We start from the raw sequence: 14,805 nt of genomic DNA on the forward strand, positions 1-14,805 counted from the left end.
TTCTGAGAAGTCAGGGCAGGGCCCTTACCTCTGATGGTCAGGGCTGAGGGAGATAATAGAGATGGAGTCAGCTTCTGCCCTCTTTCACCGGCCAGATCTGACCTCCAAATCTGGCCTCCATCACCGTCTTGATGTTTGATGACTGGTTGTTACCTTTAGGAAACTTCATGAACAGAATTCAGTCAGAAAGTATACATGTAGGAGAAAAGTGGGAATAAATATAGAATATCGGAAAAAATGAAATCATTGGGTAAAATTTTGAAAATTAGACAGACCCCAATAAAGATGCTTCTTTTGTAATAGGTTGGTCATATCTGGCTAGCGCTATCACTAGCCACACTCTGAATTATACTACCTGCTATCTTGTCTTCATGGTGTGTCTGCTGGCCTATAGGTTACTGAACCTTTCAGTCAAGTGCCTGGTTCTGGAAGCTTCCTGTGACCCAACCCCCAGACCTGATCCAATTTAGGGTCAGGCCAGCTCAAGTGCCATTGTTTGCGTCTCCATGTTTGCTTCCTGTTGAAGAGCTTAGAGAATAGAATTATGACCATTATGCCGTAACAGCTATTTTGCTTCTGTACCTTTGCTTGCTAACCCATGGGAAAGTGGAAAGATACCAGTAGTCTTCCCATCGCTACTCTGTAACCACACTCCCCCACCACACCCCTCTGTGAACTCTGTACTACCCGAATCTGGGCACTGAAGATAATGGCCATCTGACCGGGGATGCAATTAATTGTCCACGCCCGGAGCCCACTCAAGGTTGGACATAACTAAGTGGCCAGTCTCAGACCCTGGCCCGGATCTGGGCACAAGAGACAAAAACCATCTGGCTCCAGGGATGTGGTTACCTGACCACTCCTGGAGGCCCACCCGAATCTGTACCCAAAGGTTAAGGCCGTCTGGCCCATACATTCGGCGGGAAAACCCAGGCCAATCCTGAGGCGACCAGTAAAGAAGGGCAAATGTCAACCAATCATGTACATGTAACCAGGGGTCTTCCCCAACTTCCCTGTACTTGTCTAAAAAAGCTGTGCTGGAATTGTGCTCAGGGACTCTCAGCTTCACTGGCAATGAGTGCTCTGGGGGTTGGGGGGTCCGAATTGGACGACCCTTGCAGTTTGGCTTTATCTCTGGACTCTGATGGTTGTCTTTGAGGGCCCTAAAATCTGGGCATTACACTGTGTCCTGTCTCCTGTCTGGTCTCCAGTCACCATGGCATCCCAAGTCAGCTCTCCATTGGAGCTGGATTGGTTTGCTGGTATAGTTTTTGTTCTGTCTTTCCTCTCTGGACTGTTTCCCGACAGTGTTACGAGTATGTGTGGGCTGCAGGCCTCTGTAACAACCGGCTGCGTGCAGACTGCTAATGCTATAATAAAAAATCCAGGACTCGGGCAGGGAATATGGCCTAGTGGCAAGAGTGCTTGCCTCATATACATGAGGCCCTGAGTTCAATTCCTCAGCACCACATATACAGAAAATGGCCAGAAGTGGTGCTGTGGCTCAAGTGGCAGAGTGCTAGCCTTGAGCAAAAACGAAGCCAGGGACAGTGCTCAGGCCCTGAGTTCACGGCCTAGGACTGGCCAAAAAAAGAAAAAGAAAAAAAAAAGAAAGAAAAAAAAAGAAAAAAGAAAAACTCCAGGACTCAATCCTTCAATATGTGGTTTCTCGGATAATTTACTATACTATAAAACACTTTCTACTTAGCTGAAAGCAAAGAACAAGAAGAGAGACAGTGATGTATAATACATGAGTTTGCATAAACACTGAGGATGAGAGGTGCTATCAGTAATGAATGGTCATCACTGCACTCTCAGTGTCCCCATGACTGGCCTTGGAGAAACTGCTGGTCTTAATGACCTTGAACCTCATTCTGACCAACCCTGTCATGATCTGTGCCCAAAAATGACACCATGAAGAGCCCATGGTGTGTGGGAGCTCCTTAATTCTGAAGAATGTAAGGATCTCCTCCAGCTGCTCTGGACTTTGAGTAATACAGTGCTGGCTTTATGTTCTCAAGGAAGGAATGACTACTGTGTTGCTTGCTGCAGTTGCATGAGATATTAGGGCCTGGGCTGCTCTGCTTGCAATCCTGGCTACTCAGGAGCCTGAGATCTGAGGGTGGACTTTTGAAGACAGCCTAGTGAGGCAACTCAGGAGACTCTTACTCAGTTGACCAGCAAAAAGCTGCAAGTTGGAGGTGTGACTCAATATGTTGGAGCAGAAAACCTCTGGTATAATGTCAAGGTCCTGAGTTGAAGCCCCAGAACCAGAAAAAAAAAAGAATCTCATAATATCATTGAAAGATTTTATTGAGTGGAACTCAAGGTGTACTTATGGCAACCATTCATTGCGTGAAAGGTGCAAAGTGGCTAAACATTTTTATGACTGGTTTTCTGAAGTTGTCATCTTTACTTTTTCACAGTTCTGGGGCTTGGACTTTGGGCCAAGGCACTGTCACTGAGGTTATGTGGCTCAAGGCTAAGGCTCTACTGCTTGAGCCACAGTGCCACTCTGGCATCTTCTGTGCAGCTTATTGGAGATGTGAGTCTCTGAGACTCTCCTTCCCTAGCCTGGTTTGGAACAATGATCCTCAGATCTCTGTCTCCTTGCATAGATGCAGGTGAGCTTTGTGACATTTTCCTTTTAACAAACGGCTTTCTTCCGTAGGGTCCTTAACTTCAATCCCAGAAAATGAATTTCTGGACAATTCACAGTGATAATGAAACTTGGCTGAGTTCTACTGAGGAAGTAAGCAAGGCAGTAGACAAAAAGCAGACTGAAATGCTGAAAGGAAGGGCACACTCTTAACAGAGTGGGGGTCCTGTCATGGAGAGGCAAAGACCCACAGTTCCTTGGCTGTTGAGAGTATTAATATGGTAAAGGAAGGGGTGTGACTTTAATTTTATGCCAAGACAGGTGTTTGGGGCTCTCTTGGCAGGTGGAACCCATCCTGCCATGGAGCAGTTCCTTTTCCTTGAGATAAGGAAAGTCCCCTGTTGTCTACATTTTGGTTGCGGGTTGCTTAAGTTTTGGGGGAGTATTTTACTCAGGAAGCAATACATCCTGCCAGACAAATGTTAATTCTTGGGCTGAGAATGCATCTCTTGGAAGGGATGCATCCTGTTGTGTCTCTGAAGCTGAGATAGTGCTTGTATGTTTCTAAACACCACATTTCTGAGTTGCCTTCACCGGGCCTTATTCCTCTGAACTTAACTTGCCTCATTTTCCTGTGAATAACTTTGGTCCCTTAATCTTAGGAGAAGTTGATGGACTATCTTTGAGCTTGAGTTTTTTGAATCCTGGCAGGCTTTTACCCTGTTTCCTTTTCCGTTAGTAGATCCTGCCTCATACCTGAGTGCAGTGCCTGAGTGCTTCTAGTAACATTTAAGTCTTAGAATGGAGCAGAGGTGACTCACAGCAGTACTTCTATCTACTCAGGAGGCTGAGCCCTGAATGAAGATCACAGTTCCAAGCCAGCTTAGGCCGGAAAACGCATGAGAGTCTCTTCTCCACTAAGTTACCAAGAAGGATAAGGAGGGAGAGAGAGAGGGAAAAGGAAAAGGAGAGGGAGGAGAGGAAAGGGTGGAAGAAGGAGAAGAACAGGGCAAATGGGCGAATGGAAGTGTAGCTCTGGTGGGAGAATACTCAGGTTTAGCAAAGGAAACTGAGACAGCCTGTAGATCATGAGGTCAAAGGTCAAAGCCTGCACAAACTTTATTCTAAAGGAGTCATAACCATGTGGCTCTGAATGCTGAGGACTGGCCACTGTGGCTCAAACCCCTGCAGAGAAGTCCCCCAGACTCTTATCTCTCATCAACCACCAAGAAAAGCTGGAAGGAGAGCTGTGGCTCTAGCACAAACTAGCCTTCAGCAACCATGCTCAGGGTCAGCACCCAAGACCTGAGTTCCAGTTCCAGGAGAGGAAGGTGTTCCATGTGGAATGTGGTTACTCCATATCGTCTCTTCCATATGCCATGCAGTATTCCGGGATGCACATTGCTTATCTGCTCCTCCACAGCACCGTGCAGTGTGGCCAGTGCTGAGGCCACTCACGCCGAGGGGGCCCGGCTGTTGCCCTAAAGAACTGTTGGTTTCTTTTTGGCGGGGAGGGGGGCAGTCCTGGGGCTTGAACTCAGGGACTGAGCACTGTCCCTGGCTTCTTTTTGCTCAAGGCTAGCACTCTGCCATTTGAGCCACAGCATCAGTTCTGGCCTTTTTTATATATGTGGTGCTAGGAATCGAACCCAGGGCTTCATGTATACGAGGTGAGGACTCTTGATACTAGGCCATAGCCCAGCCCGGAACCGTTGGTATATGTGCATACCCAGCCTCCCCTCTACCTACCTCAGTTAGCATCATCTCAAAGCTCGTCTGTTGAACTTGTCCCTGTTGCGTGGTCAAATGGGAACTGTCTTGGGTTTTGTAGGAACCTCTGAATATTGAAGATGTAACTGTGAACTTCACCCCCAAAGAGTGGCACCTGATGAACGCAGCACAGAGGAAGCTGTGGAGAGATGTGATGTCAGAGGTTGCCTGTCTGCTGGAGTCCATTGGTGAGTCCTGGGACCCATCCAGTGTGCATATATAATTATCAATGTGAGTGTATAAAATCAAGCATCTATATATGTACATACACATTCACTCAGCTTCTTTCCACTGGAATTCCTATTTGAATACAGCCTGTGAGAATGTACTTTTGAGGAGAAAGATGGCACTGACAGAATAGGTAGGCACCCCGACTCGCTCCAACTGAATAGCGAGCTGGAAACTCCAACACCCAACACCCCATCAAGAACCCAGCAAAACCAGCAGCCAGAAGCAGTGGAGAAACGCAGGAAAACAAAAAGGAGCAAAAAAGAAGAACCGAAAACCTACACGGAGCTGGAGAATCTCCGGGGCACCCTCCCCCCACCAGCCGACCCTGGCCCAAACAGGGTCAGGCTGGGAGAGGGGAAGCCATCGATCGGCAGACTGGCTGCCAGGAGCGCAGAATTCATATAGCGGGAGACCCCACGGACACAGGCAGGGTGCGGACCAAGACACACACCAGCAGTGACAAGACGGGTCCACACCGGGTTCGGACAAGGGACCCAGCGCGGCAGAAAGAGGGACCGGGGAAGCCACCAGGACACTTTGCCAACCCCTGAAGGGCCAACGGCTGTGAGGGACACACACACAAAGCAGCAAAAGTGAGTCCCCCATTATCCCCTCCCCCAATGGGAGAACAGCTATCAGAGACCCAAGCCCAACAAAGAAGCTAGATCTCCGTCCCTCCCCCTCCCCACCCCGAGGGAACAAAGAACCCCCAAATCAGGTGGGGAGCTCACATCAGGTGCTAGGAAGTCAGTTTAGCAGGGGAAGGGTGGAGCAGCCCAAAGGCCCCACAGGTTCCTGAACTGGCAGAACCGGCCCCGCCCCCTTCCCAACAGGGGCCGGGGGATGGCCAGCAGTGCAAGCCCCACCCGAGGTGCCTGGACCTCGCGGACTCTTACAACTAAAATCACAGGCGCTGGTGGGCAATACCCGCCCAGCAAGGTCACCTGAGCCTGATCACGTCTCCCCCCTCGCAGCAGAGGCGAGGTCTGAGGGTGACAAGCCACACCCGGACAGTGGATCCTACTGGGTCCCACACATACCGCCCCCCCAATGGACTCACGGGAGGGCACAAGCACAACCCAACAACCCAGGGCTCACTCTGGGAGGCATATCCCGCTAAAGTGCCTGTTGTAGTGGACCAACAGCACACAGGAGGGCGGGGCCCCCGGCGACAGCGCCCGCTCTGGTAGGCATACACTGCACTGGTGGGTGGGGCCACAGCGACAGCACCTGCTGAAGGACCCAAAAAACTCAGTACCCAAAATCCTACACCTAATAAACCAATTTGGCAAAGTAGCAGGATACAAGATCAATCCACAAAAGTCAGCAGCTTTTCTGTACACTAGCAATAGACAAACAGAAAAGGAAATTATGGAAACAATTCCATTTACAGTAGCCAAAAAAAGAATAAAGTACCTAGGGATCAACTTAACCAAGGATGTGACGGACCTATTCAATGAAAACTACAAAAATCTAATAAGGGAAATCAAAGAAGACACAAGGAGATGGAAAGACCTCCCATGCTCATGGGTAGGCAGAATCAATATATTGAAAATGGCCATATTGCCCAAATTGTTATACAAATTCAATGCAATACCAATCAAAATCCCAGCCACATTCTTCACTGAAATAGAGAAACCAGTCCATAAATTCATATGGAACAGCAAAAAACCTAGAATAGCCAAAGCAATTCTAGACAAAGAAAATAGTGCAGGAGGTATCACAATACCAGACTTCAAGCTCTACTACAAGGCCATCATAACAAAAACAGCATGGTATTGATATAAAAACAGATCGGAAGACCAGTGGATTAGAATTGAAGACCCAGAAATAAAACCGCACTCTTACAGCCAACTGATATTCGACAAAGGAGCTAAAGACATACAATGGAATAAGCATAGCCTCTTCAACTGCTGGTGCTGGGAGAACTGGGCAGCCATATGCAGAAAACTCAAAGTTGACCCTAGACTATCACCATGCACCAAGATCAACTCAAAATGGATCAAGGACCTCAACATCAGACCTGAATCCTTGAAACTACTGAAGGACAGAGTAGGAAAGACACTAGAACTTATAGGCACAGGAAGGAACTTCCTGAATAGAGTCCCAGGGGCACAACAAATAGGAGAAAGACTCGACAAATGGGACTACAACAAATTAAAAAGTTTCTGCACAGCTAAGGTCATAGCCACCAAAATAGAAAGAGACAGCCAACGATATGGGAAAGGATATTTACCAGCACAGCAACAGAAAAAGGCCTGATATCTGTCATCTACAGAGAACTCAAAAAACTAAGCCCCTCCTAGCCCAATAAACCTATTAGGAAATGGGCAAAAGAGTTAAAGAGAGCCTTCACAAGAGAAGATATAAAAATGGCAAAGAAACACATGAGGAAATGCTCAACATCCCTGGTAGTAAAGGAAATGCAAATAAAAACAACCCTGAGATACCACCTCACCCCGTTAGAATGGCCTATACTCTGAACTCAGGAAACAACAAATGCTAGAGGGGCTGTGGGGAAAGAGGAACCCTTCTCCATTGTTGGTGGGAGTTCAAATTAGTACACCCACTTTGGAGAAGAGTATGGAGGTTTCTCAAAAAGCTCAATATAGACCTACCCTATGACCCAGCCATACCACTCCTAGGCATCTATCCTAAACAGCAAAACCCACGATATCAAAAAGACATTTGTACTTCCATGTTTATCGGGGCACAATTCCCAATAGCCAAAATATGGAAACAACCCAGATGCCCCTCCACAGACGAATGGATCCAAAAAATATGGTACTTATATGCAATGGAATACTACATTGCGATTAGGAATGGTGAAATATTGTTATTCGCAGGGAAATAAATGGTCAGAACTCGAACAAATAATGTTGAGTGAGACAAGCCTAGAACACAGAAAACAAAGGGGCTTGATCTCCCTGATATATGACTGTTAACAAAGTGAGATGGAGAGGCAGTAGAGACCAAGTCTTGTGAATACTGTATATGTTCTTGATACATTGTATATTGCATATATGTCTACCTGACCTAGACGAGGGATAGAAAAACAGGTCGTAAAATATCACAAGAAATGTACACACTGCCCTACTATGTAACTGCACCCTTTTTGCACAACACCTTGTAAAAAAATTTATGTTCAATTAATAAAAAAAAAAAGAATGTACTACGGTAGCTTGTATTTTGTTAAGGCAGAAGTAGAAACTGAGGGATTACTTCTGAATCCACCCTAAGGCTAGACATTGTACTTTCCCATTGCTTGTGAACATGGAGCTACATTAACAGCATCTTAATCTAAGTTGGAGCCACTATGGGATTCCTGAGATTCAATGTATTATCTAGATCACAGTTATATTGTTTTCTCTTAGCTATTCTCTTTCCAATTACAATCCTTGCTCCCCAGGAAAGCTGAAATCTGAGGATGGTGGTTTGAGGCCATCCAAACAGGAGAACTCTGGGAGACTCTCTTACTAAGCACAAAAAAAGCAGAAAGTGGGGCTGTGGCTCAAGTGGTAGGCACTAGCCTTGAGGCAGAAATCTCAGCAACAGCACACAAGTCCTTATTTGAAGTAGCAGTGATGACGGAAATTATCATTCATGATTGTGAATATGACATGAAGTGATTTTCCTAAGAATTGCTTTCTTTCCTTTGATTCATTGAATGACTACACAATTGCGTATTAAGGTGCGTTTAAAAATCTGCTGCTGGGGGCTGGGGATATAGCCTAGTGGCAAGAGTGCCTGCTTGGATACACGAGGCCCTAGGTTCGATTCCCCAGCACCACATATACAGAAAACGGCCAGAAGCGGTGCTATGGCTCAAGTGGCAGAGTGCTAGCCTTGAGCAAAAAGAAGCCAGGGACAGTGCTCAGGCCCTGAGTCCAAGGCCCAGGACTGGCCAAAAAAAAAAAAATCTCCTGGTTTCATTCCAGATATTCTTTTAAACATTTCTTATAGGCATTTCCATTCCACATGGCAAAGATGGCCGTCTTTACATCCAACAAGTCAGCGGTCAGGTCCACGTGACCCCCTCAGTGGTAAGTTACAGGGATGTGACTCCTGTCGTGACCAGTAAAGGCCTGGTAGTTAGTGGAAAGAGTAGCTAGTAAAGCAAGTGCCTGCCTGATCATTGAGCTGAGGAAATTTCTTGGATGAAAGCTCCACATAGTTTCAATTTTGTAAGGAATATAACAGGATTTCAAAACCTTCATCTCAGGGTCTGAGAATGTGGCTTAGTGGTAGAGTGTTTACCTAGCATACATAAAGCCCTGGCTTTGATTTCTCAGTACTATATAAACAGAAAAAGCCAGAAGTGGTGCTGTGGTTCAAGTGGTAGAGCACTAGCCTTCAGCAAAAGAGGCTCAGGGACATTGCCGAGGCCTGGAGTTCAAGCCCAAGTATTAGCAAAACCAAAAATAAAAACAAACTTAATCTCAGATATGCAATATAAAATAGACCAAATCCAATGATTTTTCCTATCTATGTGTCTGTCTATGTCTCTCTTTTCCTCTATGTGTATATTCTCTCTCTGACTCTCACTTTCTGTCTTCTTTTCTCTGTTCGTCTCTGTGTCTCTATCTGTCTCTTTGTCTCTCTCTCTAGCTCTCACTCTCTGTGTCTCTCTCCATCTTTCACACACACACACGACTATCTGGAAATTAATTAGATTCTTCTGTTATTCACATCGTGCATGGAGCATGTCTTTGACACTTTCAAGCTGGGGATATGGAAGAAAAAAATAAGTTGGTTGTTGTTTTTGCTTGTCTTGAGGCTTGAACTCAGGGCCTGGGTACTGTCCATCAGCTTCTTTTGCTCAAGGCTAGCACTCTACCACTTCAAGAACAGCACTGCTTCCAGCTTTTTGTAAATAATTGATTGGAGGTAATAGTCTCATGGACTTTCCTGAACTAGCTGACTTTGAACCATGAACCTCAGAGCTCATCCATGTGGGTAGGTAGGATTATAGGCATGAACTATCAGTGCCCAGGTATAATATATTTTTGGCTAGGCTAAGTAGTCTAGCATTCTCATGTAGAGAAATGGCCATGGAGATGAATATGAACAATTGATGATCATGCTTCATCTTCCCACAGCAGAAATCTTTTTATCTTGAAGAATCACTTGACAGGAATGACTCAACAGAAACGAAGACTCACAGCCGTTCATTGACACAGAGTGTGCTAAAGGATGCAGAAGACATCTCCTGTGTTAGCCTACCCCAGGGAGAGAACCACCATGAATATTCAAGTACTCCTGAGCACCTGGAACACAAAAAAATTGATCATCAAAATGGCAATGGCATTATGAAGAATTCATTGGACATTAGACAATGCAGTAAGTCTCTCAAGGAAAACAGACAGTGTGACTGTGGTCTATGTGCTAAAGTCTTTGTTGAGAGCAATGAACGCTGTAAACACAATGTGACTCACACTGGATGGAAATCACGTGGTTGTAGTTTGTGTAGGACAGCCTTTGTTCCTTCAAAGTTCCATCACCATACGACTGTACACGCTGGAGACAAAGCATGTGAGGATAGTGACCTGGGGGATGTACTCGATCAATCCAGGGAGGTCATTTGGCAGGATGGAGGAGACACTAGACAGGAAGTTGATGACAGCCACCTGTGTACTGGCCCCTCAATTCAGCCAAGTCACATCCAGCAACTGGAGGACATGCCCACTGTAGGAGGGGCAGATGAAGGTCCCCTCTGTGTGTGGGAAGCGGTCACTCAGCCATCTCATTCTGGAAATCAGGAAGGAGCACATGCCGGAAAGAAAGCACAAGCATGTCCTCCCGTTGAGGAAGCCTCCCAAAGGCCAAGTGACCATAAGACACATAACAGAACACACACGGAAGAGAAACGGCATGAATGTCTCATCTGTGGGAAAGTCTTCAAAAGGCCAAGTGTCCTAAAGACACATAGCCTACTGCACACTGGAGAGAAACCCTATGAATGTCGCACCTGTGGGAAAGCATTCACTAGCCCATCTTCTCGTGCCGCACATGAGAGAATACACACTGGAGAGAAACCCTATGAATGTCGCACTTGTGGGAAAGCCTTCAGTGGGCCATCTCAACAAACTGTGCATGAGAGAATACACACTGGAGAGAAACCCTATGAATGTCACACCTGTGGGAAGGCCTTCCGTCACTCATTTCAACGTGCCGCACACGAGAGAACACACACTGGAGAGAAACCCTATGAGTGTCGCACTTGTGGGAAAGCCTTCCGTCAGTCATCTCAACGTGCCTCACATGAGAGAACACACACTGGAGAGAAACCCTATGAATGTCACACCTGTGGGAAAGCCTTCAGTCTCTCATCTGATCGTGCAAGACATGAGAGAATACACACTGGAGAGAAACCCTATGAATGTCGCACCTGTGGGAAAGCATTCACTATTCCAAGTTACTGTGCCACACATGAGAGAACACACACTGGAGAGAAACCCTATGAGTGTCGCACCTGTGGGAAAGCATTCACTAGCCCATCTTCTCGTGCCGCACATGAGAGAATACACACTGGAGAGAAACCCTATGAATGTCGCACTTGTGGGAAAGCCTTCAGTAGGCCATCTCAACAAACTGTGCATGAGAGAATACACACTGGAGAGAAACCCTATGAATGTCACACCTGTGGGAAGGCCTTCCGTCGGTCATTTCACCGTGCCGCACACGAGAGAACACACACTGGAGAGAAACCCTATGAGTGTCGCACTTGTGGGAAAGCCTTCCGTCAGTCATCTCAACGTGCCTCACATGAGAGAACACACACTGGAGAGAAACCCTATGAATGTCACACCTGTGGGAAAGCCTTCAGTCTCTCATCTGATCGTGCAAGACATGAGAGAATACACACTGGAGAGAAACCCTATGAATGTCGCACCTGTGGGAAAGCATTCACTATTCCAAGTTACTGTGCCACACATGAGAGAACACACACTGGAGAGAAACCCTATGAGTGTCGCACCTGTGGGAAAGCATTCACTAGCCCATCTTCTCGTGCCGCACATGAGAGAATACACACTGGAGAGAAACCCTATGAATGTCGCACTTGTGGGAAAGCCTTCAGTAGGCCATCTCAACAAACTGTGCATGAGAGAATACACACTGGAGAGAAACCCTATGAATGTCGCACCTGTGGGAAAGCCTTCCGTCGGTCATTTCACCGTGCCGCACATGAGAGAACACACACTGGAGAGAAACTGTATGAATGTCGCACCTGTGGGAAAGCCTTCACTACGTCATATTCCTGTGCTATACATGAGAGGATACACACTGGAGAGAAACCGTATGAATGTCGCACCTGTGGGAAAGCCTTCACTACATCATCTTACTGTGCTATACATGAGAGGGTACACACTGGAGAGAAGCCCTGAGAGTGTCACTTCTGTGGGGAAGTTTTCTATTTCCGCTCCAGCGTTTGTTGCCATATTAAAGTACACACTAGAGAAAAAAATGGTGCATGTCATTCAGTATCTCATTTAAGCCTTGCCAGGATGAGAAATGAGAGCAATCACAAAAATGCAACCTGTGTGTGGAAAGGTTTTGGTACAACCTGTAACCTTGGAAAGTAAGAACAATCCTCCTGGAGGGAGAACTCAGGAGTCTCATCTGTGTGGGAAAGTCTACAGTCAGTCAACTCATCTAAGACAACACCAAAGGACATATACTAGGCAGAAACCACCGATAGAAACCATCTTTGGGAGAGGCTTTAGGCCTGACTCTCTGCGGGCGAGAAAAACTAGGAACATCGCAGCTCTGGGAAAGCCTTCAATCATCACGGAGGGTTGGCTCCCTCAAAGAATAAACAGTGGAAAGAAACCATGAGTGTCACTCATGGGAAATCTGTGCACTGATCTACTCCTCTTATATAGAATCAAACATTGGGGCTGGGGAATGTGGCCTAGTGGCAAGACTTCTTGCCTTGTATACATGAGGCCCTGGGTTCAATTCCCCAGCACTACATATACAGAAAATGGCCAGAAGTGGAGCTGTGGCTCAAGTGGCACAGTGCTAGCCTTGAGCAAAAAGAAGACAGGGACAGTGCTAATGCCCTGAGTGCAAGCCCCAGGACTGGCCAAAAAAACAAAACAAAACAAAAAAAAAAAAAAACAAGAGTCAAACATTGCACACTGATGAGAATCCACAAGAACATTTTTCATGCGAGAAATCCTTCCGTCTATAGTCAGCCCTTCAATGTTATGTGGGAATACAAAAAGGAAAGAATATAGCTGTGTGGGGTATTATATCTTGCTTGCATATTATGCACATAAGAACTATGACTGACTCAACCTTTAGTGAAAATTTATATATAATGACCTAGAACAAGAAAAGCCACCTAGAGACCCAAACTCAGTTTGGCTAGTCAGTCCCTATGCACAAACACATTTAAAGATGTATGCTTGGATTCTAGCGAATGTAGGAGTCTGTAGTTACAATGTTAGTTTCAAATACCCTAAGGGCCTTAGAAGGAAGGAAACTCCTAATCCATCCTTAATGGAGAAATCTTTCCATCTATGATGTTTTTGTGTGTGTGTTTTGGTTCCTTGTTGGTCTTCTGGCTTGAACTTGGTATGAAGGCTGTCAGCTATCCTTTAGCTCTTTTTTCTCTATGCTAGCACTGTATCATTAGAGCCACAGCCCCAGTTCTGCCTTTCTAGGCTAACTGGAGACCTTACCTGGCCCGGTTGGCTTTCAATTTGGATCTTTAGATCATCAGCCTCTTGAGTTACCAAGATTACAGGCAAGAGCCACCAGCATTGGGATACAATGTTATTTGTAAGTAATAGGAGAGCACATCACTTGACATACTTCATTTGTCTTTAATTTTGTGAACAAATACTCATCTAAGCTCCAGGTATGGCATGCAAAAAACCCTGAAGTAACAAGTTCTAAAAACACTTTTAAGTATTCCATCTAAATGAATGATGAACTTTTATAATTGATAGCTTTTTTAAAATTAAATAGCCAAGTTTGTGGTATATATAATGTTCCATATTGTATATGATGTTTAGTGTCATGAGTGATGAAAATCTCAGAGTGGATATCGATGTAGTTTTCAACAGTAAGATTCACTGTGGAAGCTTGATTTTAAAAAGAAAGTGGAGTCATTTCTGATTTATTGGATGTTAAAGTGTCTTTAAACAATATATAGATATGTATGAGTATATATGTACAAGAGTGAGATTGCATAAAATTAATAAGGAATCATCCCATGTAGATTTGGATGACATGCAATCCAAACTAAAGGTCAACCAGACAGAACCTAATTTTCAGATAGAATTAGGAATACAGATTTCAAATAATTGAGAGACTAGTTTGTGTAGATCTGACATTTATTTTATTCTACTTTTTATCATGAAGTTTAACCCAGAACATTGAATCTGAACTCCTTGATAGGTGGGAAGATATTGAGCCCATACTTTGGGCCATCCCTTCCTTCAATATCCTTTCCACTGAGATAATTTCCAACTTCTTCACGTTAGCAGAAATCCCCAAATGTGCTGAGAAACACAGCACAGGGTTTTTTCTCCATCCCAAGTGTGTAGGAATACCACTACACTTTCCAAGGTGAGTGCCTGGGCATGCAGTCTAAGGCATTTGGGGCTCCTCTGGCCTCCTCAGTACATGGATGTTACCATGTCGGTTGCTCAGGCCCTCAGAATACTCGTGATGTTGGCCCTTAAACATCTCCTTTGGGCACAGTAATGGTGGGAGCTCCTCTAAGTCAAATCATTATGATAGCCCTGAGATAACTTACATAAAATATATGGAAACATATATCATTCACATCAAAAGTGCCTGGCCCAAATGTCTCAGATATGTAATCCCAGGTTGTCAGGAGGCTGAGAACAGAAAATTATTTGAAGCCAACCCAAGAAGTGTATGAGACTCTTACTGACTGCCCCAAAGTCAGCTATGCAAACGATGGCTCAACGGGTAGAGTGCTAACCTTGAGCAAAAATGCTCAGGCCCAACACAGACCCTGAGCTCAACCCACCGAATCAACAGAAGACAAACAAAATGAGAAGCTCCTTAATGAAAGAGTTTACGGATTTTATGTAAGTAGTCACTGGTGTAATATTTTCAATAATGTGGAAAAAGTATGCTTTTAAATATAACTTCTGAAATTACCTATATTCAGGTTACTGATGAGTGTATCTTAACAAGTAACAGAAGAAGCTTAGAAAGTATGT

The 14,805-nt window shown here is 45.3% G+C and overlaps 1 protein-coding gene across 1 annotated transcript; it reads left to right on the forward strand.

Moving 5' to 3' along the window:
• The first annotated feature begins 8,587 nt into the window (after positions 1 to 8,587).
• Positions 8,588 to 11,985, forward strand: LOC125367056 (zinc finger protein 709-like). Its single transcript, XM_048367685.1, has 2 exons — positions 8,588 to 8,617; positions 10,360 to 11,985. The coding sequence occupies exons 1-2, from the start codon at positions 8,588 to 8,590 to the stop codon at positions 11,983 to 11,985; spliced, it is 1,656 nt and encodes a 551-aa protein (XP_048223642.1).
• Positions 11,986 to 14,805: the final 2,820 nt, after the last annotated feature.

Source organism: Perognathus longimembris, chromosome 18 (assembly GCF_023159225.1).
Source record: "Perognathus longimembris pacificus isolate PPM17 chromosome 18, ASM2315922v1, whole genome shotgun sequence".
NCBI classification, from domain to species: domain Eukaryota; kingdom Metazoa; phylum Chordata; class Mammalia; order Rodentia; family Heteromyidae; genus Perognathus; species Perognathus longimembris.